This window comes from Aethalodelphis obliquidens, unplaced genomic scaffold (genome assembly GCF_003676395.1).
Source record: "Aethalodelphis obliquidens isolate GAN/ISIS:26980383/991018 unplaced genomic scaffold, ASM367639v1 scaffold80, whole genome shotgun sequence".
Classification (NCBI taxonomy): Eukaryota; Metazoa; Chordata; class Mammalia; order Artiodactyla; family Delphinidae; genus Aethalodelphis; species Aethalodelphis obliquidens.
Genome location: NW_020838024.1, coordinates 5,588,411 through 5,615,492, shown reverse-complemented (window position 1 = coordinate 5,615,492; position 27,082 = coordinate 5,588,411). Strand labels below are relative to the sequence as shown.

Below are 27,082 nucleotides of genomic sequence, written 5' to 3'. Positions count from 1 at the left end.
GGTCTGAGTTTCTTTGAACTGTTTCTACCTAGTTTTGGTATCAGGGTAATGTTGGCCTCATAAAGTAAGTTGGGGTTGAGCTCCAGAAAAAAAAAATTACTGTAATTATTATCATATTATTCATAAATAACTTTATGGGGTCACTTGCCCTAGCTCCTTCCTCTCCCCAGTCTGCCCAGTGTGTTCAGTTCCCCAGGACTCCCTTTTTCAATCCTCTGGCCAGAAACCTGCAGCTTTAGTTATTGAATTCTACCAGACACTTCTATGGCTGTATTCATGTCCAAGGCTAAGCAGTGAGTTTACTGCTGGAGGGGGAAAGATGGCAAAATTGTCAGTTTGATATACTTCAGTTCTGGTCTTCTCCAATATGCCTGCTACTAACTATGGTTCAGGGTCCTCAAATTGCTGTTCTATGCATTTTATCCAGTTTTTATAGTTGAATTCCGAGGAAGAGACGGGGAGGAGGGTGTTTACTTCATCTTATCAGTACCTGGAACTCATAAATTTGGTTTCAATTAATAATTTAGTTGTATCCCCCCTCCCACTTCACCATATACTAAGCCATCTCCTTTTTTATCTCTTTTGATATGCACTATTTCATAAAAAGGAAAAAATTAAGAACACATATAATTAAGAATTTTGCCATCTGAAATCTTTTCCCTCCTTCTCTTAATCCAACCAAAGAGCAGACAGGAAGACAGGCAGGCTGCTCCAATGTTACTGTGAGAAGTTTAGGAGATAGGTTTTAGTGTCTGCTCTGAAATAAAGGATTCCTTTGAGGCTGTAGCTTGCTCCAATTTCAGGCCTCCTTCCTGACATTTCTCTTGAAACAGTCAATGAAGGAAGTGCATCAAGTGTTTCTTTACGACTGTCCTTTACATTAGGTGTGGGAGACATCACGTATCCTAGTATATAGGAGAGAAACACATGATTACAGAATCAAAGAATTTTGGAACTGACAGTAATTTTAGAGATGGTCTGCCCCTCAGTTTAACATATGTGGTTGCACATGCAGATTGGAAGAGTCCATTGGTAAAAAGTCCACGATCTGAAATATAATAAAACCAAATGCCCACAGGGCCAGCCTGGTAGACAAAATAGGGAACAGTAGAGGCTTTGGTAAACTGTCCAGAACAGGCTTTGTCTTAAATTTATCCTCTAGAGGGAGTAGCCATTACTCTCATCATAGGAACACATGCTCTATGTCATCAGATCTTCCAGTTTTTCAAGAGAAGTCAAATTGGGATTTTCATGTGAAATCTTTACTATTGGCTCAAAGTTTCTAACAGTCTTTGGGCCAAATGAGACAGCTACATCCTGGGTATAGTATATTAGATGTCATTTTTGACTCCTGGCTCAGGTAAAAGTTTTCCTCCTTTTTTCCTATCCTTACTTAAGCATTGACCTTTGAAAGAGCTATAGCTTTGTAGGTTCTTTAGAATTACAAGGAGAAAAAAAGGCTAATGGGCAGGTCTTTGGAGTGGACCAAAATTGGGATACTTAAGATCTATTTGTACATTACGTCTTAAGCATTAAAATTCTGCAGAAAGAGGTTTGACTAAAGCAAAAATTAACACTTTGTAAATCAACTATACTTCAATTAAAAAAAAATTTTTTTAAAGGGACAAATCTATAGGAGGTACATAGCATAAAGGTTAAAAGTTCAGGATTCGAAGTCAACAGGACTCTCCAAGTACACAGCTTTCTGATGACCAGACACATTAAAGAAGAGATATTCAAATGATCTTTATTATAGCAACAGCAAAGTACTTAATCTCAAAACCCTGGTTTTCTCATGTGTAATGATACCTATCACCTAGTGATAGCCCAAGGATGAAACCACATGTACCATTTTAGCACAGTGATGTGGAGCTGCTTGAAGTTCTTTTGAGGAGCAATGACATGATCAAATTGGTGCTTTAGGAAAAATATTCTGGGGGCTGTAGGTTGAATAGCGTAGAGACTGGAGGCAGAAAGAAAAAAGGCAAGACTGGAGTTTGGACTGAGAGAAAGGATTTGGAAATAAACGTAACAGAAGGAGTACCTGATGAAACTTGGAAGGTGGATGAGATTATCAATAGCATGTACATATAAGATGCCAATGATAGAACCATGGAAAGTGCTACAGCTGACCCTTGAACAACGTAAGGGGTCGGCAACAACTTCTCTGTAAGTAACCCCGTTCATTTTACTGTTGCAGTTAATATTTTTAAAAATGCCATTTCTTCAATTGTTCGGTTTTTTCCTATAGCTATTCATATTAGAAGGTACTTATAATCCTTTCTCTCTTCCATATCATCTTTTGTCCCTCCTGCTCTGTGGTTCCAACTACATGCCATAATTTTGAACAAATTCACTATCTTGGTCACTCTTTTTTGAATATCACATTAAAATTAATGCCCAGAACTGAACAACAGATTCCACATATGGTGTGGCTAATGCCTAGTGTAGGAGGACTGTGTATCTCTCAATTTTGGATATCACTAAGACAAAGGATACAAGGATGTGCCTTCGCTGTTAAAAGGCTTGCAGGGCTTCCCTGGTGGCGCAGTGGTTGAGAGTCCGCCTGCCGATGCAGGGGACATGGGTTCGTGCCCCGGTCCGGGAAGATTGCACATGCCGCGGAGCGGCTGGGCCCGTGAGCCATGGCCGCTGAGCCTGCGTGTCCAGAGCCTGTGCTCCGCAACGGGAAAGGCCACAACAGTGAGAGGCCCGCGTACCGCAAAAAAAAAAAGGCTTCCAGTGCTCACTAAAATTAGTTGTGATTGGTAATGCAGGTTTTAACTTCCTTCCAGCCCTCCACATTATGCATTAGCAAAAGGCAGGCCTTCTGTTTTTGTCTACAGTATAATGCATACTATATCACACTGAAGTACAATTTGCTCTTTTTAAACAGCTTATGGCAAAGCTCAAGGTAAATTACAACTCTCTGGACTTCTTCCCATCAGGAACCTGTCGTACTGCATTATCCTGTATTTATTTAATATAGGGCCTATATTGATCCAAGCCCTAGTTATGTTCTCTGCCATTTTCCCTTTCTACTTGTGAACTCTCTTAACATTAACATATTTTATGAGTGATTAATTAGCTGGGATCAACTTAACTGCCTTTTCGAACTTTCATGCAACAGATTACTTACTTTAAAAAAAAATATTTCACATTAGGTTACTGATTAAACAGTCCTTTCCAAACTGAAGACCCTTTGTCTCTAGTACCAGTATCTTACTATATTAAAGTGAATAAGAGTAGCTCTGTATTTAACATGGAACCAGTTTAAGTATTGTTCAAAAATATTACTCAAAGTTTTAAGTTAGTTACAGAATTGTTTCCTCTTTGCAGATTTTATTTTACATCTACTATTATTACACTAAGCAAGATAAAGGAGGACTAACGGAACGTAGTGCCTGTGACTGCTGGGACGTGGGTGGTGTGGGGAGAGTAGTGTGAGTACACACGTTACGGAGCTGTGTGCTGCTCATGTGCTTTTTGGCCATTTGACTCTGCACTTGGGGTTGGTCTGTACTTATGTCATTGTAATGATTTCATGCCTGCCTGTGACATTTTTATCAAATGTGTGAATAAAGATTACTATGAAAATAAAAAAGATAAAGGAGGACTAAAATTAACTAGACTATAGCTTACTAAAATTACCTAAACAACTAATCAATAAAATTGCTTACGGAATAGGGATATTATGATTTGCTAAATACTGCAATAAACTTATTGCCATATTGCATAGCTGATCATAAAATACCTTTAATACTAAACTTAAAATATAATTCTGAACTGTAAAGCATGTTTATTAAAGCATGATCCATGTACAACTTGCATCAGAACCACCTATAATTGAAGAAAAAAATTGATTTGGGATGATCCTACAGTGCTTGTTAAAAATGCAGTTTCCCTATGTGTACTGATACAGAACAACCTCCAAGACTCCAAGATACATTAAATGAGAAAAGGCAAGGTTCAGAACAACATACGCAGTATCCAGCCATTTGTATAAAGACAAAGGGGAGCACATGTTGATGCTGACATGTGCACAGACCACGTGTGGAAGGATATACAAATGGATAACACTGCCTCTGGAAAGGGGAACCACGTAATGGGAAAACAGGGGGAGGTAGAAGGTATTTTATGCTGTAAACCCCTTCACAATTTTTGACTTTTGTAACATGTTATGAACAATCCATTCAAACAACTAAGAGAAAGTCCATCTTAGAATGCACATTCTCAGGCTTATTCTGGCCCTCCTTAGAATTTCTGGAATTAGGGTTTAGGGATCTTAATTTCTAGAATGGTCCCCACATGACTCTCATGAACAAATTTGAGATCACTGCTATGAATATTATCTATGACACTAAAATTTGCCCTTTATTGGGAAAAAATTTTTAAGTTAGCTCTGCCAAATTCAGTACAAAAGATGGTGAATCCATTAAAGTAACTGTTTATAACTTAAATTCACAACATATACTGACAACATAATATGATGACCATGCAAAAGATTTGATGCTTTGTCAATAAGCAAAAAAAATGATTTAAAATACTGTTGACTTAAAATAATCAGAGATCCTTTCTTATGCTGTTTATGCAAGTTTCCTTTTCCTTTTTTTGGGTGAAGTAGAAAAGGATAGCTTTATTTCTTTGCCAGGCAAAGGGGGACACAGTGGGCTTCTGACCTTGAAGAAAACTACATTTCTCTGTTCGAATCTGCCCTTTGGAACTCAGGGAAGGTCATGGAGGCTGGAGTCTTGACTACAGAAAATGGGGGACAAAGGGGCCTCCATGCCCGGGAGCCCTATAGGGCCTCACTCGGTTTCACTCCACCCTTTTCATTGATACTCCTCAATCTTGAGGACAGATATTGGACAAGAAAGGGAACAATCATTTTGGATAGAGATGAAGTTTTCATTTTTAATACTAGCTTATTTAAAGAAATAGAAGAAACAATAGTGGTGAAGACAAAAATCTAATTTGTAATGCATCATGTAATTGGGGGATGGTTGAATTAATTTGTTTTATCTGGATTATCATTACTGAAACATAAGCATGCACTATAACAAGGAGAGCTAGTTTGAGATGCAGAGAAAACTGGTAAGTAAATTAGTTGCCGAAACAACTGGTTCAAGAACGCATTAGCATGATAACCAATGCTTCTTTTGACCAAAGCAGAAGAGATACTAACAAATACTCAAGTCAGCTTTATTTCATATAAGATGGTTAATGTGAATCTAGCTACAGCTGTAAAAACCATTAAGCCATGCAAAAAATAAATAATACTGAAATAATTATCTTTGTAAAAAAAATTTAAGTGTCACCACTTGTATATCTGGATGAAGACACCTGAAACTAAATGCAAAAATTTGGAACTTAGGCTGAGAACATTTTTAGAACATAACTAATTGCAAGATGAAGGGAGCAGGCTGGCAAAGTGCTGAGCATAAACTTTGATACCTGACTTTCAATTTCAACTGTGTCACTAAATTGATGTACTAACTTTAATTAGCCACTCTGGGCTTTAGTTTCCTCACCTAAAAAATAAGAAATACAGCACCTTACTTATTCTTAATTTGTTATGATAGTTTTAAACAGGAAAACGTGTGAAAGACCTAGCATGATGTCTGTCATTAGTGAGTGATAAATGTCAGTTCTTTTCTTCTCTCTTAAGTAAGAAAACTGTGAGAAACAAAATTCCAATTTTTTTTTACTGGGTGACTAAAATGAGACCCGGAAAGATTAAAAAAAAAAAGAAAAGAAAAGATGCTTGCTTGAGTTACAAAGATAGTATGTGACAAAATTTGGGAGAAAAAACAGAGTCGCCTGTTCTACTTCCCCAGCGGTTGTCTCCTACAGTCTCCTGGTCCTCTAAGAGCCTGGGGGAAGATTCTGACCCAAGAAAGAAATTGAACGAATATGGTATTGAATTACACAATTTTCTGGAAATTACGTGCCCAGGAAACATCATTTGTCAGAAATAACAAGATGTAAGTAGCCAATAAATTTGAATATGATTTTACTGAAGCATACGTCATTTCAAAGCAGAAGTATTTATGTCAATTCTAACATATAATACAGTTAAGTCATTATATGAATTTAAGTTTTTATTTGTGTATTTCACTGTAGTGCTGTGACAAAATGACATTTGTGTACCAGAGCATACATATATCCACAGTAAGATGTAACTGTTCATTACACCACTGCTAGAATATTTAGCTTTTTGTAGGACACATAAGCAGGTAAGATGGCCACACCAAATAATTTTCTGTTTTTTTCCCTTAGATAACCTTAATTTTTTAAAATCAGTAATACTCTATCAACCTCACTGTTAATAGAACTGTAAATTATCTGGGTGATGGGGTGTGGGGACAGGGGGGAGGGATAATTCAACTATTATTATACTGTAATAGTCGCTAGAGTAATCTCACACACACCAATAATGAACTGTCTTCATAATTAAGGGCTAGTTACTGTTGTTAGTTGCACAATGATACAGTTCCTTTTGAAAATATTGGTTAGCCCACTTATATATGAAAAATGCCCTTTCCACTTATGCAGAAGAAAAAAATATTCAGAAAGTTATTTTTGGCCTTGCTATGTCAAAAAGTCAACTGTACAAAGATCTACGTGTCAAACCTAAAATTATAATTTTAAAAGTATTAAAAACAAAAATGTCATGCATTTTTATTATCAATTATGCAGAGGCTTTAAAACTGTCGCAAGACCATATAGTATATATTAGCTTTTATACTGCTAATGCACAACTAACAGCAAACTTGATTAGATTAACAGAAATCTGTCTTAATTACACCTTTATATATCACACTAGAGAGACAAATGCCACAAGATCTGCAGAAACATTGAGTTCTGAGCACTTAAATGGCAGGATAACTTTTTTGTGTTGTAATCTATCACATAAAGAATAACAAAAGGAGGAAATTCTGCAGTCTCACGTTACAAAAAAACGTACTGCTGTAAAATATTAAGAGAGGGTAAAGGATATCTGTAACACAAAGTAACAACTAGTATCAAACAGCAAACGAAACCTCTAAATAAAAATATCAAAATACACATAGCAACTGAGCACAAATACTGCATTAAATATAGTAAAGATTTAATAGGACTAGTTAATAAAAGACACAAATATAGGGGGAGCTAGGGCAACCAGTAAATAAAACCAAAAATAATGGGAAAAAAAATCAGAACAATTGTTTTTCCCCTAGTTGGAGCACAATTTTGGGGGGGTGTCTTTCCATTCATATAATACCTAACACTGTACATTAAAAGATTTTAATATCATAGAAAAACTTGGTTCTTCCATGAAATTCTTTAAATTCTTGATAATTTTTTCAAAGTAGACATCATTATGAATGAAAAACAGCCAACAAATGGGCACCTGTTGCCTTTTAACACTGCAGATTTTACAGAAACTTTTTAAAAGTTATCATAATCCTTTTTGTCTTTTTTCCCCTCAGCTTCAAATCCATCAACTCCATCACTATCCCTTCTTCGCTTCCTGTTGTTGTGGATGTTAAAACGTTGGCTCATTTGGGGTAGTGGATCCATGCCCAGAACTTTGTGTATCTGGCGGAATGCAAGGAGTCTCAGTGCAAACTACAACAACAAAAAGAGTCAGAATTTAGTTAATTTAAAAAATCAGTATTAATTCTTATTAGGTTTATAGCCCCAAATGACAATATAAAAAAGCATGTTTAATGAAAGAAACATCTTGAACGATATTAAATTTCACAAATGAAATACTCCATATGTTCTGATGTTTTTATTTTCAGGCTTTAATGTGTACATGCTGTTTTGTTTTTTAAAGCATAAGTTAAAAAAATAATTCTTAAAAAAAATTAGTATAATGTTCATTAAAAAAATCCTAAAACAATATACAGCAAAAGAAAAAGTGTCTCACTTATTGAATTAACATCTCTTTGGTTCATATTCTCTCATCTTCCTACTTTTCCTGTGGATGCCCATGCACACAGGCTCAGGCATGGGGTACACGTGTGCGCACACACACACACCTCCCCCCAGGTTTACAAAATGAGGATTATACTTCTACAACTTGTTACTTCATGAACTAAAAAAAAGATTTTTCACTATGTGGCTATGTATACATAGGAATATGTTAGGCATCAATGTCACAAGACCTATGTGTCACAAGATATTTGAGACATAATTTCCCAGTTTTCTGGGGGATATATACCCTTTAAACTAATATAAGGAAATTTTACAGTCATTTGATCAAATGGCAATTTTCACTACATAGTTAAACCTTCAATATAACTGTTTAGACTATTTCTTGAGATATAATTCACATATAAAATTTGTCCTCTTAAAGTGTACAATTCAGTGGGTTTTTTTTAGTATACTTACAAAGTTTTTCAACCATAACCACTCTCTAATTCCAGAACATTTTCATCACCACCTCTCACCCGTAAAAAAACCCCATGGCCCAACAGCAGTCATTCCTCAATTCCTCTACCCTGAGGCCCTCACAACCACTACTTTTCTATCTTGATAGATTTGTCTACTATGGACATTTCATATAAATAAAATCATACAATATGACTTTTTGTGTCTGGCTTCTTTTACTTACATTAAGGTTTTCAAGATTCATCTACATTATACTATGTATCAGCACTTCATTCCTTTTAATGGCTGAGTAATTTTCCACTGTATGAATATACCGCATTTGTTTATCCACCTATCCATCAACTGATATACACTTGGGATGTTTCCACTTTTTGGCAATTATGCACAATGCTTCTACGAATATTTGTGCATAAATTAAAATTTTTTTTAATTTTTTGTGTATAACTTTTTAATGAACATATATTTGCAGTCCTTTGAATATACTTAGGAGTCAAACTGCTGAGTCATATGGTAACTCTATGTTTAACTTATTGAGGAAGTGCCAAACTGTTTTCCACAGTGGCTGCTATTCAGACTATTTTTAATCCCTGTTTATCTTCTTCAGCTGAGATACAGTTATTGACTACAATCATCCAAGTGAGAATTTACTGTTCTAAAACTTTTCTCCAGATTAGATGATTCTAGTTCCTTAGAAGTCTCCTCATACATTGATTGGCTTTTCAAACCTTCAAAAGTCCCCAAATCACCTTGGTTGGAACTTGATACAGCATTCTGTGTAAGCCTGCAGTTCTGGATCTTTGGCAGTACTGGGTACTTCTCTATCTCATCTAAGTTATAAGGCTGTTAACTTTCTGAAGTGAAACTAGGAATATTTATCATAACAGAATACTGATTCTTTATTTAGAGATACTTACAAAAGGTCCTTCCCAAAGATAAACAGAATAATGTTTTCTTCTGTATTAAAAGAAAATATCCAAAGATATCTGGTGTATAATAATGAATAGTAATACACTTCTACCACAGACATATTGCTACTGATCATCAGCTTTTTCTAATACTAGGAGTTTCTAAATAGAAGAGTACTCCAGTAAGGAAAACTAAAATAGCATCTGAGGATGGAGTGCACACTGTAAGCTCTTGTTCTGCATGTGATTGATATATATTCCTAAATTCTAGCAAGAAGAGAGATTTCTACTGTGTAACTGTAAATTATTTAGCAGCAAACAAAATTTGAGGATACTGAAATTATTCCCATAAAAAGTCACCTTGGAATTTTTAAACAATATCAAAGGAGACAAGGTTTACTTAATTCCTTTTTTGAGGGGGCAGATTAACCTTATTCTCCTCTTCGTATACTTCTGGACTCAAAAAAAGAAAGCAATAGCAATTTTAGACTGATTGAAATATTAACTTATTTAATCTTCCCAACAATCCTATTTGAGACAGACACTGCTCTTATCCCTTACAGATGAGCGGGCAGAGCTGCTATTCAAACTCAGGGAGTCTTGACTTCAGGGCCCACACTTTTAATTACCACATTCGCTGGCTTTTTCAGTGGCAGGAAAGGCTAAATCATAACAAAAATTTCCATAAACCATACAACGTATCACTTCTGTACATACAGAGGACATAAATAGCTTCTCTACTGACCCTGATATACAACGTAATACCAAGATTTAGAGACACTGAAAACACTGCTGTATTTTTATATTTATATAATACTTAAAGAGACACGCACATAGTTAAAATAATAAACTTGAAGATTACATTGATGAAATCTAGTTTAAATTATATCCTCTCTAAGGGTTTACTTACAATGATTTTTTCTAAAGGACAATTATAAAAAACCAAAACTTTAAGGGCAGTGATAGAACAAAGCTTTGGGATTGGGAACACACTGGTACCTGTGCACTGGATGTGATGTCTTCACGCTGCTGGTCAGTCATTGTTGCCAAGGTATCAAAGGGATCCTTCTCACAAGGATCCAGAAGTCCAGGACTACCTACAGCAATCACCGTAGGGAGAAAAAAGCATTACCATCATCCATTTGTAAAATAAAGAAGAGTTCTCATTCAACCATCAAACACAAAAACAAACATTAAAAATGAAGTAAAACTTACCTTTAAGAATAATCCCTGAAGAAATGCACTCAAACACTCTTCTCAGTGCATCTCCAGGACTCTGAGGACTAGAAGCACTACTGATTGCTTTCTCTACTAGTAACTCCATAGCCTAAAAACAAAAAAATAAAAATGTGCTTAACAGCTTACAGCCCAAAGGAATTATTCATTTTCAAATACCAGAATGACAAACTACCTGCAAAACTGTCAATAAAAAATTTAAAGATTGAAAAGGTTACATAGACCGAGTCACAAAATTAGAAAAAAATTACATATAGTATAAAAACACTCAAAATTAAATAATAAGTAATGAAAACAAAAATAATAAGACTATATAATTGACATCTTAAAAATATTTTATAATTTATGCTAAATGAAAAATAGATTAATAGGTTTTTTGTTATTTTTAGTTGTTATCCTTTCCTATTAAAATATGACAGTTCTTAAAATTCTTTCGATATTTAGGACTCACATACATATGTTCTTTAACACCTACATACTGATGATACTAAGTCGTTAGAGCAAGACAGTATTCTACTAAGAAGACTTTTGTTTTCTTTACGAACAATTATCTAATTTTCATTTACCATACAACTGTACTTCTATTATCCTTAAGGAAAACACAACTTATGCTTTCACTGTAAATTACATTTGAGAGACTCAAAATCTAAACCAATGAATAAAAGAAAGAAGTACAAATTTAGATCCAGAAAGTGTTTTGAAGGGTCTATTAGGAAAATCTGCTTCCACTTAGAGTTTAAAAATTGAGATATAATGTACCACTCAGTGGTTTTTAGTACATTTACAAAGTTGTTCAACCATAACCACTCTCTAATTCCAGAACATTTTCATCACCCCCCCAAAAAACTCCATACCTATTAGCAGTCATTCTCCATCCTCCCTTTCTTCCATCCCCTGGCAACCACTAAACCACTTTCTATTTCTATAGATTTGCCTCTTCTAGATACTTCATACAAAGAACCGTATGTGACTTTTTGTATCTGGTTGGTTTCTTTCACTTAGCATAATGTTTAAGGTTTGTCCAAGTTGTAGCCTTTACTTAAATTATAAATAAAACCACCAATAACACTTCAAAGAAATTAAATAGATTGCAACTAGAATGAAATCCTTAAAATGATACTGAAACTGAAAATACCTTAGGGAGAATCCATTTTTAGCTATATACTTAAAAAACTCATAAATTTAATCAGAGGTAAAAACTACATCCACCTATTCACCCCGAGGCCATTACTAAGATCTCTGAAGTAAGAGTAATTCTTAAAAGGCTGGACATTTGGAGGCTTCAGTCCCAAACAAATTAGGAATAAATTGTAAGAGAGATGTGAATTAAAAGAGATAGTGCACATTAAGAGCTATAAAAAAATGATAGCTGGAAGCAAGAAGTTAAAAAAATCTGAGAATAATGAATGTTAATAATGATAAATGTAAATTACAACAAAAAAATTAAGATGCTTCAGTTTATTCAACTGAAGAATGCAGTAAGATGTTCAAGACAATTTTTAAGGATTTTCATTTTAAAATTTTAGTATTTTAAGGAATCAGCTTCACTTATCTAGACAACTCTATGAATGTAGAATAAACACCTTTCCTTTCCAGACAAGTCAAGTATTATTTCAAGATGTCCAAAAGACTGAAATCTTTGAAGATTAAAGGACTTTCAAGTGTCATTTATTTTGGATTTTTAAAAATTCTACTTTATTTAGTTTTTTGGCTTCGTCAGGTCTTAGTTGTGGCAGGCGGGGTCTGCGTTGAGGCACATGGGGTCTTTCGTCTGGTTGCAGGCTCTTCATTGTGGCGTGCGGGTTTTCCTCTAGTTGTGGAGCACAGGCTCCAGGGCAGGCGGCTCCAGAGTGCGTGGGCTCTGTAGTCTGCGGCACGCGGGCTCTCTCGTTGAGGTGCACGAGCTCAGTAGTTGTGGTGCTGGGCTTAGTTGCCCCGTGGCATGTGGGACCTTAGTTCCCCAACCAGGGGTCAAACCTGCGTCCCCTGCATTGGAAGGTGGATTCTTTACCACAGGACCACCAGGGAAGTCCCCCAGATGTCATTTATTTTGAACCCCTCTGCGTAACCTAAGTGGCCAGTATGTAGAAAATACTCAATAGGACTTCCCTGGTGGCACAGTGGTTAAGAATCCGCCTGCCAATGCAGGGGACACGGGTTCGAGCCCTGGTCCGGGAAGATCTCACAGGCCACGGAGCAACTAAGCCCATGCGCCACAACTACTGAGTCTGTGCTCTAGAGCCCGCGAGCCACAAATACTGAGCCCGCGTGCCACAACTACTGAAGCCCGCATGCCTAGAGCCTGTGCTCTGCAACAAGAGAAGCCAACGCAATGAGAAGCCTGTGCACAGCAACGAAGTAAGTAAATAAATAAATAAAACACTCAATAAATGTTTATGAAACAATACTTTTGGAAAGAAATATGAAAATAATCCTGCTAATAAAAAAAATTAAGGCTTATAATTAACAAGTTACTAAAATACAAAATTGATGTCCTAATATATGCAACTTTCCGAAAATAATTCTAATTTATACTAAGTACTTTTAGAGAATGTTAAGAGAAAAATAAGTATTAAATAATCAGCTATAATATAGCTATGTCAAGATATAAAATGTTACAAGTAATTCAAAGCTTTTTCAAAATCTGCTTACTGACGGACCTAATTAGAAGTGGGAATTTGTAATTTAAACTTATATATTAAGGTAGAAACTGACTAAAAACCAAGAAAGAAATGAATGATTTATGGAATACAGAAAGTCCATATATTTAATCACACAATAAAACTAAGTCAACTATCTGCCTTGACATCATTTGCTCTGAAGGAAGCAATTGAAAAATGTTAATTTTCTATAGAACATGGTTGTTCTCCAAGCAGAGGTCTACAGTTAAGAAAGCAACAAAAGCAGAACACAAGAGGTTTATATACTCTGAAATGTACGCATTCAAAAGTAAAAGGACAGAAAACTAGGGCACCTAACAGGCACCCGTGAGGGACCACAGACACCTAAGGGAATGGGAGGAACCCCCGGCAATTGGTTGCTTCAATTGTATTTTTATTTTTCCTAATATGTTTTTTTATCTTTCTGATTTTGTTTTTTATTCTTTGTTATTGTATTGCTCCTTTCTTTCTTTCTTTCTTCCTCCCTCCCTCCCTCCCTTTCTTTCTTTTTTTTTTGGCGTGCTACACAGCTTGTGGGATCTTGGTTCTCAGGCTGGAGGTCAGGCCTGAGCTCCTGCAGTGGGACCTCCGAGTCCAAACCGCTGGACTAACAGAGAACCTCAGACCCCAGGGAATATTAATCCGAGTGAGGCCTCCCAGAGGTACTCATCTCAGCAGGAAGACCCCGCTCTATCCAACAGCCTGCAAACTCCAATGCTGGACACCTCAGGCCAAATAACTAGTAAGACAGGAATACAGCCCAACCCATCAAAAACAAAAAAAACCCAAAAAACGAGACGACAAAAAGATATGTTACAGATGAAGGGGCAAGGTAAAAACCTACAAGACCAAATAAATAAAGACGAAATAGGCAACCTATCTGAAAAAGAATTCAGAGTAATGACAGTAAAGATGACCCAAAATCTCGGAAAAAGAATGGAGAAAATACAAGAAACATTTAACAAGGATCTAGAAGAACTAAAGAGCAAACAAACAGTGATGAAAAACACAATAAATGAAATTTAAAATACTCTAAAAGGAATAGCAGAATAACTGAGGCAGAAGAACGGATAAGTGAGCTGGAAGATAAAATGGTGGAAATAACTGTGAGGGAGCAGAATAAAGAAAAAAGAATGAAAGGAATTGAGGACATTCTCAGAGACCTCTGAGACAACATTAAACACACCAACATTTGAATTACAGGGGTCCCAAAGAAGAGAAAAAGAAAAGGTCTGAGAAAATATTTGAAGAGATTATAGTCAAAAACTTCCCTAACATGGGAAAGGAAATAGTCAATCAAGTCCAGGAAGGACAGAGTCTCCCATACAGGATAAGCCCAAAGAGAAACATGCCTAGACACATTAATCAAACTATCAAAAATTAAATACAAAGAAAAAATATTAAAAGCAGCAAGGGAGGGCTTCCCTGGTGGTGCAGTGGTTGAGAGTCCACCTGCCGATGCAGGGGACACGGGTTCGTGCCCCGGTCTGGGAAGATCCCACATGCTGTGGAGCGGCTGGGCCCGTGAGCCATGGCCGCTGAGCCTGTGCATCCAGAGCCTGTGCTCCACAACAGGAGAGGCCACAACAGTGAGAGGCCCATGTACCACAAAAAAAAAAAAAAAAGAAATGAAAAAGGAGAGATCACAACTGACACTGCAGAAATATAAAAGATCGTTAAGACACTACTACAAGCAACTATATGCCAATAAAATGGACAACCTGAAAGAAATGGACAAATTCTTGGAAAAGTACAACCTTACAAAACTGATCCAGGAAGAATTAGAAAACATAAACCGGCCAATCACAGGTAATGAAATTGAAACTGTAATTAAAAATCTTCCAACAAACAAAAGTCCAGGACCAGATGGCTTCATAGGCAAACGCTATCAAACATTTATAGAAGAGTTAACACCTATCCTTCTCAAGCTCTTCCAAAAAATTACAGAGGGAGGATCACTCCCCAAACTCAGTCTACGAGGCCACCACCACCCTGATATCAAAACCAGATAAAGAGGTCACAAAAAAAGAAAATTATAGACCAAAATCACTGATGAACACAGACGTGAAAATCCTCAACAAATACTAGCAAACAGAATCCAGCAACACATTAGAAGGATCATACACCATGATCAAGTGGGATTTATCCCAGGGATGCAAGGAAACTTCAATATAGGGAAAACAATCAATGTGATACACCATATTAACAAAATAAGGAGTAAAAACCATATGATCATCTCAACAGATTCAGAAAAAGCTTTTGACAAAATTCAACACCCATTTATGATGAAAACTCTCCAGAAAGTGGGCACAGAGGGAACCTACCTCAACATAATAAAGGCCATATACTACAAACCCACAGTAAACATTGTTATCAATGGTGAAAACCTGAAAGTATTTCCTCTAAGATCAGGAACAAGACAACGATGTCCATTCTCACCACTCTTATTCAATATAGTATTGGAAGTCCTAGCCACAGCAATCAGAGAAGAAAAAGAAATAAAAGGAATACAAACTGGAAAAGAAGAAGTAAAACTGTCAGTTTGCCAATGACATGACACTATACATAGAAAATCCTAAAGATGCCACTAGAAAACTACTAGAACTAATCAATGAATTTGGTAAGGTTGCAGGATACAAAAGTAATGCAGAGCAATCTCTTGAATTCTTATACACTAACAACGAAAGATCAGAAAGAGAAATTAAGGAAACAATCCCATTTACCATCGCAACAAAAAGAATAAAATACCTAGGTATAAACCTACTTAAGGAGGCAAAAGACCTGTACTCAGAAAACTATAAAACACTGATGAAAGAAATCAAAGATAACATGAATTGATGGAGAGATATTCCATGCTCCTGGACAGGAAGAACCTATATTGTGGAAATGACTATACTACCCAAAACAACCTACAGGTTCAATGTAATCCCTATCAAACTACCAATAGCATTTTTCACAGAACTAGAATAAGAAATTTTACAATTTGCATGGAAACACAAGAGAACCCGAAGAGTCAAAGCAATCTTGAGAAACAAAAATGGAGATGAAGGAATCAGGCTTCCCGACTTCAGACTATACTACAAAGCTACAGTAATCAAGACAGTGTGATACTGACACAAAAACAGAAATCTAAATCAATGGAACAAGATAGAAAGCCCAGAGATAAACCCACGCACATATGGTCACCTTATCTTTGATAAAGGAGGCAAGAATATACAGTGGAGAAAAGACAGCCTCTTCAATAAGTGGTGCTGGGAAAACTGGACAGGTACATGTAAAAGTATGAAATTAGAACACTCCCTAGCACCATACACAAAAATAAACTCAAAATGGATTAAAGACCTCAATATAAGTCCAGACACTATCAAACTCTTAGAGGAAAACATAGGCAGAACACTCTATGACATAAATCACAGCAAGATCCTTTTTGACTCACCTCCTAGAGAAATGGAAACAAAAACAAAAATAAACGGGACCTAATGAAACTTAAAAGCTTTTGTACAGCAAAGGAAACCATAAACAAGATGAAAAGACAATCGTCAGAATGGGAGAAAACAGTTGCAAATGAAGCAACTGACAAAGGATTAATCTCCAAAATATATAAACAGCTCATGCAGCTCAATATCACAAAAACAAACAACCCAGTTCAAAAATGGGCAGAAGACCTAAACAGACATTTCTACAAAGACGACATACAGATGGCCAACAAATGCATGAAAAGATGCTCAACATCACTAATCATTAGAGAAATGCAAATCAAAAGTACAATAAGGTATCACCTAACACCAGTCAGAATGGCCATCATCAAAAAATCTACAAACAATAAATGCTGGAGAGGGTGTGGAGAAAAGGGAACCCTCTTGCACTGCTGGTGGGAATGTAAATTGATACAGTCACTATGGAGAACAGTATGGAGGTTCCTTAAAAAACTAAAAGTAGAACTACCATACAGCCCAGCAATCCCACTACTGGGCATATACCCTGAGAAAACCATAATTCAAAAAGAGTCATGTAGCACAATGTTCACTGCAGCTCTATTTACAATAGCCAGGACATGGAACCAACCTAAATGTCCATCAACAGATGACTGGATAAAGAATGTGGCACATATATACAATGGAATATTAGCCATAAAAAGAAACGAAACTGAGTTATTTGTAGTGAGGTGGACGGACCTCGAGTCTGTCATACAGAGTGAAGTAAGTCAGAAAGAGAAAAACAAATGCCGTATGCTAACACATATATATGGAATCTAAAAAAAATAGTTATGAAGAACCTAGGGGCAGGACAGGAATAAAGACGCAGATGTGGAGAATGCACTGGAGGACATGGGGAGGGGGAAGGGTAAGATGGTACGAAGTGAGAGAGTGGCATGGACTTATATACTACCAAATGTAAAAGAGACAGCTAGTGGGAAGCAGCCGCATAGCATAGGGAGATCAGCTCGGTACTTTGTGACCACCTAGAGGGGTGGGATAGGGAGGGTGGGAGGGAGACGCAAGAGGGAGGAGATACGGGGATACACGTAGATGTATAACTGATTCACTTTGTTATAAAGCAGAAACTAACACACCACTGTAAAGCAATTATACTCCAATAAAGATGTTAAAAACAACAACAACCTACATACACCACAATGTTCACTGCAGCTCTATTTACAATAGCCAGGACATGGAAACAACCTAAATGTCCATCAACAGATGACTGGATAAAGAATGTGGCACATACATACAATGGAATATTACTCAGCCATAAAAAGAAAAGAAATTGAGTTACTTGTAGTGAGGTGGATGGACCTAGAATCTGTCATACAGAGTGAAGTAAGCCAGAAAGAGAAAAACAAACGCTGTATGCTAATGCATATATATGGAATTTTAAAAAGCAGTACTGATGAACCTAGTGGCAGGGCAGGAATAAAGACGCAGACGTAGAGAACAGACTTGAGGGCACAGGGTGGTGAAGGGGAAGCTGGGATGAAGTGAGAGAGTAGCCCTGACGTATATACACTACCAAATGTAAAATGGATGACTAGTGGGAAGCTGCTGCACAGAACAGGGAGATCAGCTTGGTGCTTTGTGATGACCTAGAGGGATGGGATAGGGAGGGTGGGAAAGAGGCTAAAGAGGGAGAGGATATGGGGATATACGTATACATATAGTTGATTCACATTATTGTACAGTAGAAACTAACACAACATTGTAAAGCATTTATACTCCAAAAAAGATGTGGAAAAAAAGAAACAAGTAGAAGGACAACATCAAAGATGAACAGAATCAAATTAAGAAAATGATTATTTAGGTTGCAATGTGAAGCATCTTGGTGGCTGAAGTTATTTAAAGAAAAAAGGTCTCTTAAATATTACCTATTAAATGATGTGAAACCTAGGATTATAATATTTGCTTAAAAAAACATTCATGTGTATATATTTTTCTTTCCCATCTTTAATAGTAGTAAGAAGAACAATGCTTAGTAAGGGGCAGGCACCATGCTAAGCACTTTTAAATAAATGATTTCATTTAATTTCTCATAACTAGATGCCACTATACCACAATTTTAAAGATTAAAAAAACAGAAAACCTTAAAGAGGTTAAAAGGTCATACAACTAGAAGCTTAAGGGGCTAGGATTTAAACCCAGGTCTTACTGACTCAAACCTGGTTTTTTGTTTTTTTTTTTTTAAAGACAACTGTATTTCAATAAATATCCTTTACAATTGATCCAGACAGATAACATTACTAGTTTCCTTGGATAGTAGTTTCTAGTTCTGATAGAGATAAAGGGCTATGAAAAAAAAATACTTTGGGAGATTATGGTAACACAGGTACTTTCATTTGGTGGTAGTGTATACCTGTAAAACCTTCTTTAAAAAAAAAAAAAAAATCACACAGTTGACAAGTTCAAAACCACATACTAATGAACCCAGTAATGTCAGTACTAAAGATTTACAATAGGCCTCTTACACTTACTGAAAACACAAAAAATATTCAGTGAAGCTGTTTATCTGCAATGCACTGGAAACAATCTAAATATCAAACCCTAGGAAGTTTGGTCAACTAATTGTAATAGTAGTGAAGTTAGCCTCTTCATCATTATATAACTAACACTTACTGAGTGAGTGCTTATTAGATGCTAAACACTGTTCTAAGCCTTTACATACATTAACCAATTTTAATCATCATAATCACCTCTTGGTGGTAGATACAACTATTATTCCAATTTTACAGATAAAAATGTTTATGCTACTAAAATAGGATTTTATGAATACCATTACAAGCACTTGTCTGTATTCCAGTGGACACAGGTGAAGGTTGATACATGCATGACAAACTTCCGACTCCTAAGTCCATGTGTAGGATGTTATATCTTTGCACATGCACAGCACTTTATTTCATACTCATACACATGTTGATGCACAGCACTTTATTTCATACTCAACAATTCTTAATAAAAACTGTCAAGCCTTTTTTTTTTTAAAATTTATTTATTTTTGGCCACATTGGGTGTTTGTTGCTGCACGTGGCCTTTCTCTAGTTGCGGCGAGCAGGGGCTACTCTTCATTGCAGCGCATGGGCTTCTCTTGTTGTTGAGCACAGGCTCTAGGCACGCGGGCTTCAGTAGTTGTGGCACACAGGTTTAGTTGCTCCGCGGCATGTGGGATCTTCCCGGACCAGGGATTGAACCCATGTACCCTGCGATGGCAGGCGGATTCTTAACCAGTGAGCCACCAGGGAAGTCCTTTTTAAAAAAATTTTTCTATTTATTTGGCTATGCTGGGTCTTAGTTGAGGCATGCAGAATCTTTTAAGTTGTGGCATGTGGGCTCCTAGTTGCAGCATGTGGGATCTAGTTCCCTAAGCAGGGATCAAACCCGGGCCCCCTGCATTGGGAGCACAGAGTCTTAGCCCCTGGACCACCAGGGAAGTCCCAGAACTGTCAAGTCTTCTTAAAAAAAGTTTACTAACAGCTTTTGGTGATTTGGGGATGTGTATTTACTCAAGTAGATGGTTTCTGTTATGGGGTAGCTAAGTGCTGAGTTATTATTTTTAAGCTAAAGTGAGTGAGATGATACAGTCCAAGTACAACTTGCTGATTCTCCTGCAAGCTAAAAGAATGTTAGTTATTTGCCCTTTTGTGTCAGTGTTCTATCACTTAAAACATCTTTTATTCAGACAAGTGCTTGTAATGGTATTTACCAAGTTGAAGACTCTTTGTGGAAGACAGGAAAGGAAGAGTAGAAAAATTCCAATTATCCACATCTAATTATATCTAATAATAAATAGACATCTAACATGTAGATAAAAGAAAAAAATAAATAATGTAAGATCTTCCAAAGGAGTAAGATCTTCCAAAGGAGTAAGATGCAGGGGAAAATTAATATCAAAGGTGGCTGTGAATTCTCAACACAAGTGTCCCAAAGAGGCTTCACATACCCAAAACCCTCTGTTGGTTCAGGGAAAGAGAAATTGTTCTTGAAAGGAAATGGTAAATAGGTTTAGGAAACAAACAGAGCAGATTCTGCATAAGCAAAGCCTCTAGGAAGCCATCCTGGGTTTGAAACCTGAAGCATAAAGGTGTGCCAATGGAATCCACCTCACAGACTATCACAGCACATTCAATCAGGACACAGGAGAGACAAAGCCCATGTCTGGGAATTCCCTGGTGGTCCGTCCAGTGGTTAGGACTCAGTGCGTTCACTGCTGGGGCCTGGGTTCAATCCCTGGTTCGGGAACTAAGATCCCGCAAGTCATGTAACATGGTAAAAAAAAAGCCCAAGGTTTACATGCAGCCAAACCCTACTCCTTTCCATAAGCAATCCTCAAAGCAGAGCTCATGGGGGAAGAAAAAGGAGAAGTATTTTAAAAGGTGTGGATACATTCAAAGACAGTTCTTGTTTGGTTGTCTCAGCATAAAAGGATGATTTTGTAATGGAACTGACAATGCTAAGCACTAACGAGATGAAAAAACTGAAACAAACCAGACACAACATCTGTGCATTTGGGAGGAACACAGCATGAAAAATAGAGTTGAAAAATCTATTCTTGGGACTTTCCTGCTGGTGCGGTGGTTAAGAATCCGCCTGCCAATGCAGGGGACATGGGTGTGAGTCCTGGTCCAGAAAGATCCCACGTGCCAAGGAGCAACTAAGCCCGTGCGCCACAACTACTGAGCCCACGTGCCACAACTACTGAAGCCCTCATGCCTAGAGCCCATGCTCCGCAACAAGAGAAGCCACCACAATGAGAAGCCCGTGCACTGTAACTAGAGAAAGAATATCCCCCGCCTGCCACAACTAGAGAAAGCCTGCGTGCAGCAACAAAGATCCAACCCAGCCATGTGGACTTCGAGCAACAATAGTATGTCACTGCTTGTAACAAGTAGTATCACTTGTTACAACAAATGTATCACTCTGGTGCAAATATTGAGGGGGAGGCTATCTATGTATAGTGGAGGAGGGTAGGTGAGAACTCTGTACTTTCTGCTCAGTTTTGCTGTGAACCAAAAAGTGTTTTAAAAAATATCTATTAAAATATAATCTATTCTAGAAGAATCTTAATTTAAGGAAATGAAGATATAACCTGCTAACATTCTGAGTAATCGAGAACTTGATAAATACAAAAAGCCAATAAAAGAGCTCAAAGTTGAGATGAAAAGGAAGACTGCAGAGCTAATTAAGCAAACTGAAATGCAAAATAACATTATTATGGAATAATGAATTATAAATAGCAAAGAAGATTAGGACACAGTTGGAAACTAAATTACTGCCAAAGAGACAATAATAGGGGACAAAAGAGGAAAGAGAACAAAGATTAAAACAATCACAAAGATAACAGATACGTAGGACAATGGCAATGCAATATAAGGATAATTGGTGCCCCTGAAAATAGAGAATCATATTAATAATTTGTCAAATCTGCAGGGCAAAAAGGACAAAGTTTTCAATGAAATGCTGATATTGAACAACAGATTCCAAGACATAATTTGGTTAAGTTACTAAAATTCAAGGATAAAGAATTTTCAGCAGCCTGTAGAAAAAGTAAAGGCAAAAAAATTAGGCTGGACTTAGATTTAGTAATACTCAGTGCTGGAAGATAATGGAGCAACACCAATAAATGGAGGAGGAAAAATTGTGACCTAACAATATATTTCTCAATAAAGTAATGGTAACTGGCAAAGATTTTCAACCATGAAAGAAATTTTAAAAACTCAGAACACTTTTTGATAAAAACTATATGATGATATAATGCAGTCAATCAAGAAATAAAAAGAGGAAGCCCCAGTAAAAGATCTAACGGTTGGCATCAAACCATTCAGATACAGAAAATTAAACAAAGGGAATATGACTACAGAAGGTAAATGTAGTTATTTTTAAACCTTCAAGGTTTAAAAAAGCATTAAGTGTAAACTTTCCTTGTTTTCTAAGTGGAATCAGCATACATTAAGACATAAATCAAGAAACAGGTTTTAATACATTCTTAAAGGAACGAATGAAAAAAAGAAAATATAACAAAAAACGCAAAAGAGGACGTGAGGAGTACGAAGAAGTGATAATTTTCTCAGCTTTTATAGATGAGAGGTTAACAAACATTACCTAAAATGGTTAAACAAATAGATGAAAATACCACAAAAAAACTGTAAACAGGGCAACAACTAATTGTATAAATAATCAGAGGGAAACCCATTCACACATAAAAAAGAACAAGAAAAGGGTAAGAATTATGGGAAAGGGCAGAAGAAAACAAAGGAAACAAACAGAATCATACCAGACAAATGTTAATATAAAAAGCTAGAGTTTAGGAGGCTGGGGGTACAGACAAAATAAGTGAAGGGGATTTAGAGGTACAAACTTCCAGCTTTAAGGTAAGTAAGTTAGAGGGGAGGTAAGTGCACATAGGGAATATGATCAATAATACTGTAATAACTTTGGTAACAAATCATAACTGGTCATTATTTCAGTAATCATTTCATAATGTATAAAAATATCAAATCACTATGTTGTACACCTGAAACTAACATAATTTGTAAGTTAGTTGTAATTCTTTTCTTTAAAGCTAGAGTTTTTTTTTTTTGCAGTATGTGGGCCTCTAACTGTTGTGGCCTCTTCTGTTGCGGAGCACAGGCTCTGGACGCGCAGGCTCAACGGCCATGGCTCAAGGGCCCAGCCACTCCACGGCATGTGGGATCTTCCCGGACCGGGGCACGAACCTGTGTCGCCTGCATCGGCAGGCGGACTCTCAACCACTGCGCCACCAGGGAAGCCCAAAGCTAGAGTTTTGATATTAATAAATGGACAAGGCTTATTAACTAATAGCAGAAAGTATTAATTAAATGGCCTTTATAATGGCAAAAGGCTCAAATTCACAATTACGACATAGTTGTATTAAATGTCTATGTCCAAAATACTACTGCAACAAAACAATAAAGAACTGTAGAAAACACAACAAAATACCAGACTTTAATTTATCTTTGTCAGTCCATGGACAGATAAAGTAGACAAAAAATATGAAGCAAAAGAGATAGAATGTATGAACAGAATTGATGAAGTTGAACTAAGGGATATATATTAAATGCTATACCTTGCTGAGAACACATTTTTTAAGTGCCCACACTTCACAAAAACTGTACATATGAGACCACAAAGAAAACTTTAAATTTCCAAAGTTGCAAATAGTAGAATATATTTATTGCATTATTTTTATATGCTATAAAAACTAGAAGTTATTTACAAAAGCAACTCTTCTTCAGTCATGTAGAATTAAAAAATTCCCTCAAAACTACTCCTGGCTTAAAGACAATATTCAAATGAATTTCGGACTGCATAGAAAAAAAAGAAAAAATATTATACACACACACACACACGTATATATATATATACATGTATATATGGCCAAAACCTATGTCCAGCCTTAAACTACAGCTTTAAAACCTCTATAATTAAAGAGTGAGTGAATGAAACAAGTATCCAACTCATGAAGTTTGTAAAAGAACAAAAATAAACCCAAGGAAAATAGAAAATTAGAGATGAAGTAAAAAATTAATGAATTACTTAAGAAGGAAAATGGCAGATCTGGCAGCTAAATCCAAGGAGCTGGCTCTTTGAGGGGAGGAAAAAAATAATAAATTGGATAAACTACTGCCTAAAGAATATAATACTAGGAGAGATTTTCAAATGTCAAAATACTGACATTTTGGTGTGCTTTAACCTACTAAAATACTTGTGTATTTTATGTTATATGTACATGATTTCAAAGATCGTCCAGCAGCTTTGTTTGCCCTCCCTGATTCTCCCATCATTACCCTGTCATGGCCTATCTTCCCTCAGTTCCTTTCACCTGTGCATCCTCTCTTCCACTCAGTTCTTAGATCTCTGCACCCTCAAAGGAGAGAGGGTCCCTTGAAGTTTATGGCTCTGATAAAGAGGAAAAGTTAGGTGTAGGCAAAGGGCCATCTGTAGTGTTGGACTTCCAAACTCCAAGAGTAGCCCAGGAGTGGCCTGAGAGTTCAGTCTCGAAAGTACTGAAGCTTAGACTTACTACAACAGAAATAGCCTCAAGGGCACCTGGGTTGAAGGGACTGAAGTTGAAGGAATCAGGAAGTAAAATGATAATGCATAATGCTTATATTTTTCAACATTTAAAAAATTTAAAGTTATATAATGCTCATAAATTTTTATATTTAAAATCTATTAAGAATTCAGTGAATTCTCATCACAAATAAATACTGAACACCCATTTGCTATTTTGTTCCTATATAGCAACTGCTATTACTGGCTAGTCTAATCAAAGAATTAAAATAAAAAAGATGCTACAGGTATTTTTAAAAGTCTAAAAATGTGAGTTATCTGGCTGAATTGGTCAATTTTTCTAGGAAAAGATAAGTTGCCAAAAATTACCCCAAGAGAAAGAAAAACTAAACAAACCAATTAATCACAATAAAAGAAACCAAGAAAGCGTGACCCCTTTTATAAATGACTGATGATGTCACATGAATTTTATAAATTATCAAAAAAGTTTTTTAAAAAACTATATATATATATATATATATATATATTTATTTTTGGGCTGTGCTGGGTCTTAGTTGAGGCACGTGGGCTTTCTAGTTGAGGCGTGCAAGCTCAGTAGTTGTGGCTCATGGGCTTAGTTGTCCTGCGGCATGTGGGATCTTAGTTCCCTGACCAGAGATTGAACCTGTGTCCCCTGCATTGTAAGGCGGATTCTTTACCACTGGATCACCAGGGAAGTCCCAAAAAACATAGTTTTGATGCTTCTAAAAACTGTTTCAGAGTTTAGAGAAAGAACGAAAGCTTCTAAGTTATTCTTATAGAGTTAGTGTATTATTGATCCTAAATCTAACAAAGAAGACAAAAATAAAACCACAAAAATTTCCTTTATGTCACTGCAAAATTCCTAAATAGACTATCAGCAAACAGAACTTAACAGTTCATTGAGATTATTCTCAAATATAGGAGAATCCATCTCTGGAATGCAAAGGTAGCTCAATATCAGTAGATATATTTGTAAATATACAATATTAACAGGGTGAAGGAGAAAAACTATACATTCATGTCAAGAAACCTTGAAAAATTATCGATAAAGTTCAATTTACATTCCTGATTCAAAATTACTTAGTAAACTAAGAGAGGGTTGACATTTCTAACATTACAAAGAAATAAGGATCTCAAATAAAAGGCTATACCACCATGCTTAACAGACTTTACATACTAGAAACATTTCCAAAGCAATTAAAACATAACGTGCATGTAAAGTATTATTTCTTTTATTCCATAATTATTCTAGGAGTATCAACCAACTAAATTAGGAAAGAGATTGGTAGATATGATTCCAAGCCAAGAGAATCACATGAAAAAAATTACTACAAATAAAGGAATGCAGTCAGGTGGTGGGTTACAAAATTAATATATTTAATATATATAAACAATAACCAGAAAATGGTATTTTAAAAAACTCTAGAAGATAAATACCTAGGTACAAACAACTATGCTCAGAACCCATTCAACTCTAAATAAGTGTGTAACATTCATTCCAATAAGTAGGACATCCCATAAAGAAGAGTCAGTATTATAAAAGTGATGACATTCCACCAATTATTAATTCAATACAGTGCTACTTAAAAATCATCAAGAGAACCGGAGAAACTGAACAAAACAGTAGTCAAGTTCTTTCAGAAAAAGAAGCATGAGAAAAGCACCACCCCCCAAAAAATCTTCTGTGTAAGATGGTGTTTATAATGAATAGCAGAGAATGAAGAGGGAAGACTTCTGATGAAGAGGACTATCAGCATTTTAAAACACACTATGAAGCTTTAAAAATTAAAAGAGTTTGGTACTAGAAAAGACCGAGCAATGAAAGAGGGCTGCAGAAGTAGGCCTGCAAAAAAGGAACTTTGGTTTGTGACAGGGTTTCTCTTCCTCAGTGCTACTGATAACCAGTTTTGACAACCAAAGTTATCCCCAAACATTGCCAAATGTCCCCTAGAGGGCAAAACTGATGGTGGCTGAGAACCACTGGTTTATGATAATGGTGATATTTCAAAGTGGGGGTTGGGAGAACAAACATCACTACTAAATAAAATGTTAAATGGTACTGGAATAATTGGTAATTGGTCTGGAAAAACATATAGCTGGATCCACCTTTAATCCATGTATGATTTTTAAATTAATTTTTAATTATACAAGTAATAAAATATATATTTCATCCTAGTAAAATCCAAACATTACAGATCTCTACCAATCTCACTACTCACTACTGAGAGATAACCACTGTTGTAATATGAAATACATCCTTCCAGGAGGTTTGCTATGTATTACGACTAAAGAACTAAATAAACAAGCAAGCAATCATCTGTAGAAAATATCATATGATGGGGGGAAAAAAAGCTCTAGAAGA

General features: G+C 36.2%; 1 protein-coding gene across 4 annotated transcripts in view; it reads right to left on the bottom strand.

Annotated features, from left to right (window-relative positions):
• Positions 1-5,996: 5,996 nt before the first annotated feature.
• The window catches only part of ZFR (zinc finger RNA binding protein), a 75,678-nt gene continuing 54,592 nt past the window's right edge, over positions 5,997-27,082 (bottom strand). For all 4 annotated transcript variants that reach the window (XR_003429923.1, XM_027092690.1, XM_027092692.1 and 1 more), the window contains 3 exons: positions 10,500-10,611; positions 10,284-10,381; positions 5,997-7,611 (listed from right to left, as the gene is read on the bottom strand). Coding sequence is in view for 3 of the 4 variants with exons in the window: in XM_027092690.1 (XP_026948491.1) it covers positions 7,432-7,611; positions 10,284-10,381; positions 10,500-10,611 (390 nt within the window). In the remaining variant the exon portion in view is untranslated. The remainder of the gene's footprint in view (positions 7,612-10,283; positions 10,382-10,499; positions 10,612-27,082) is intronic.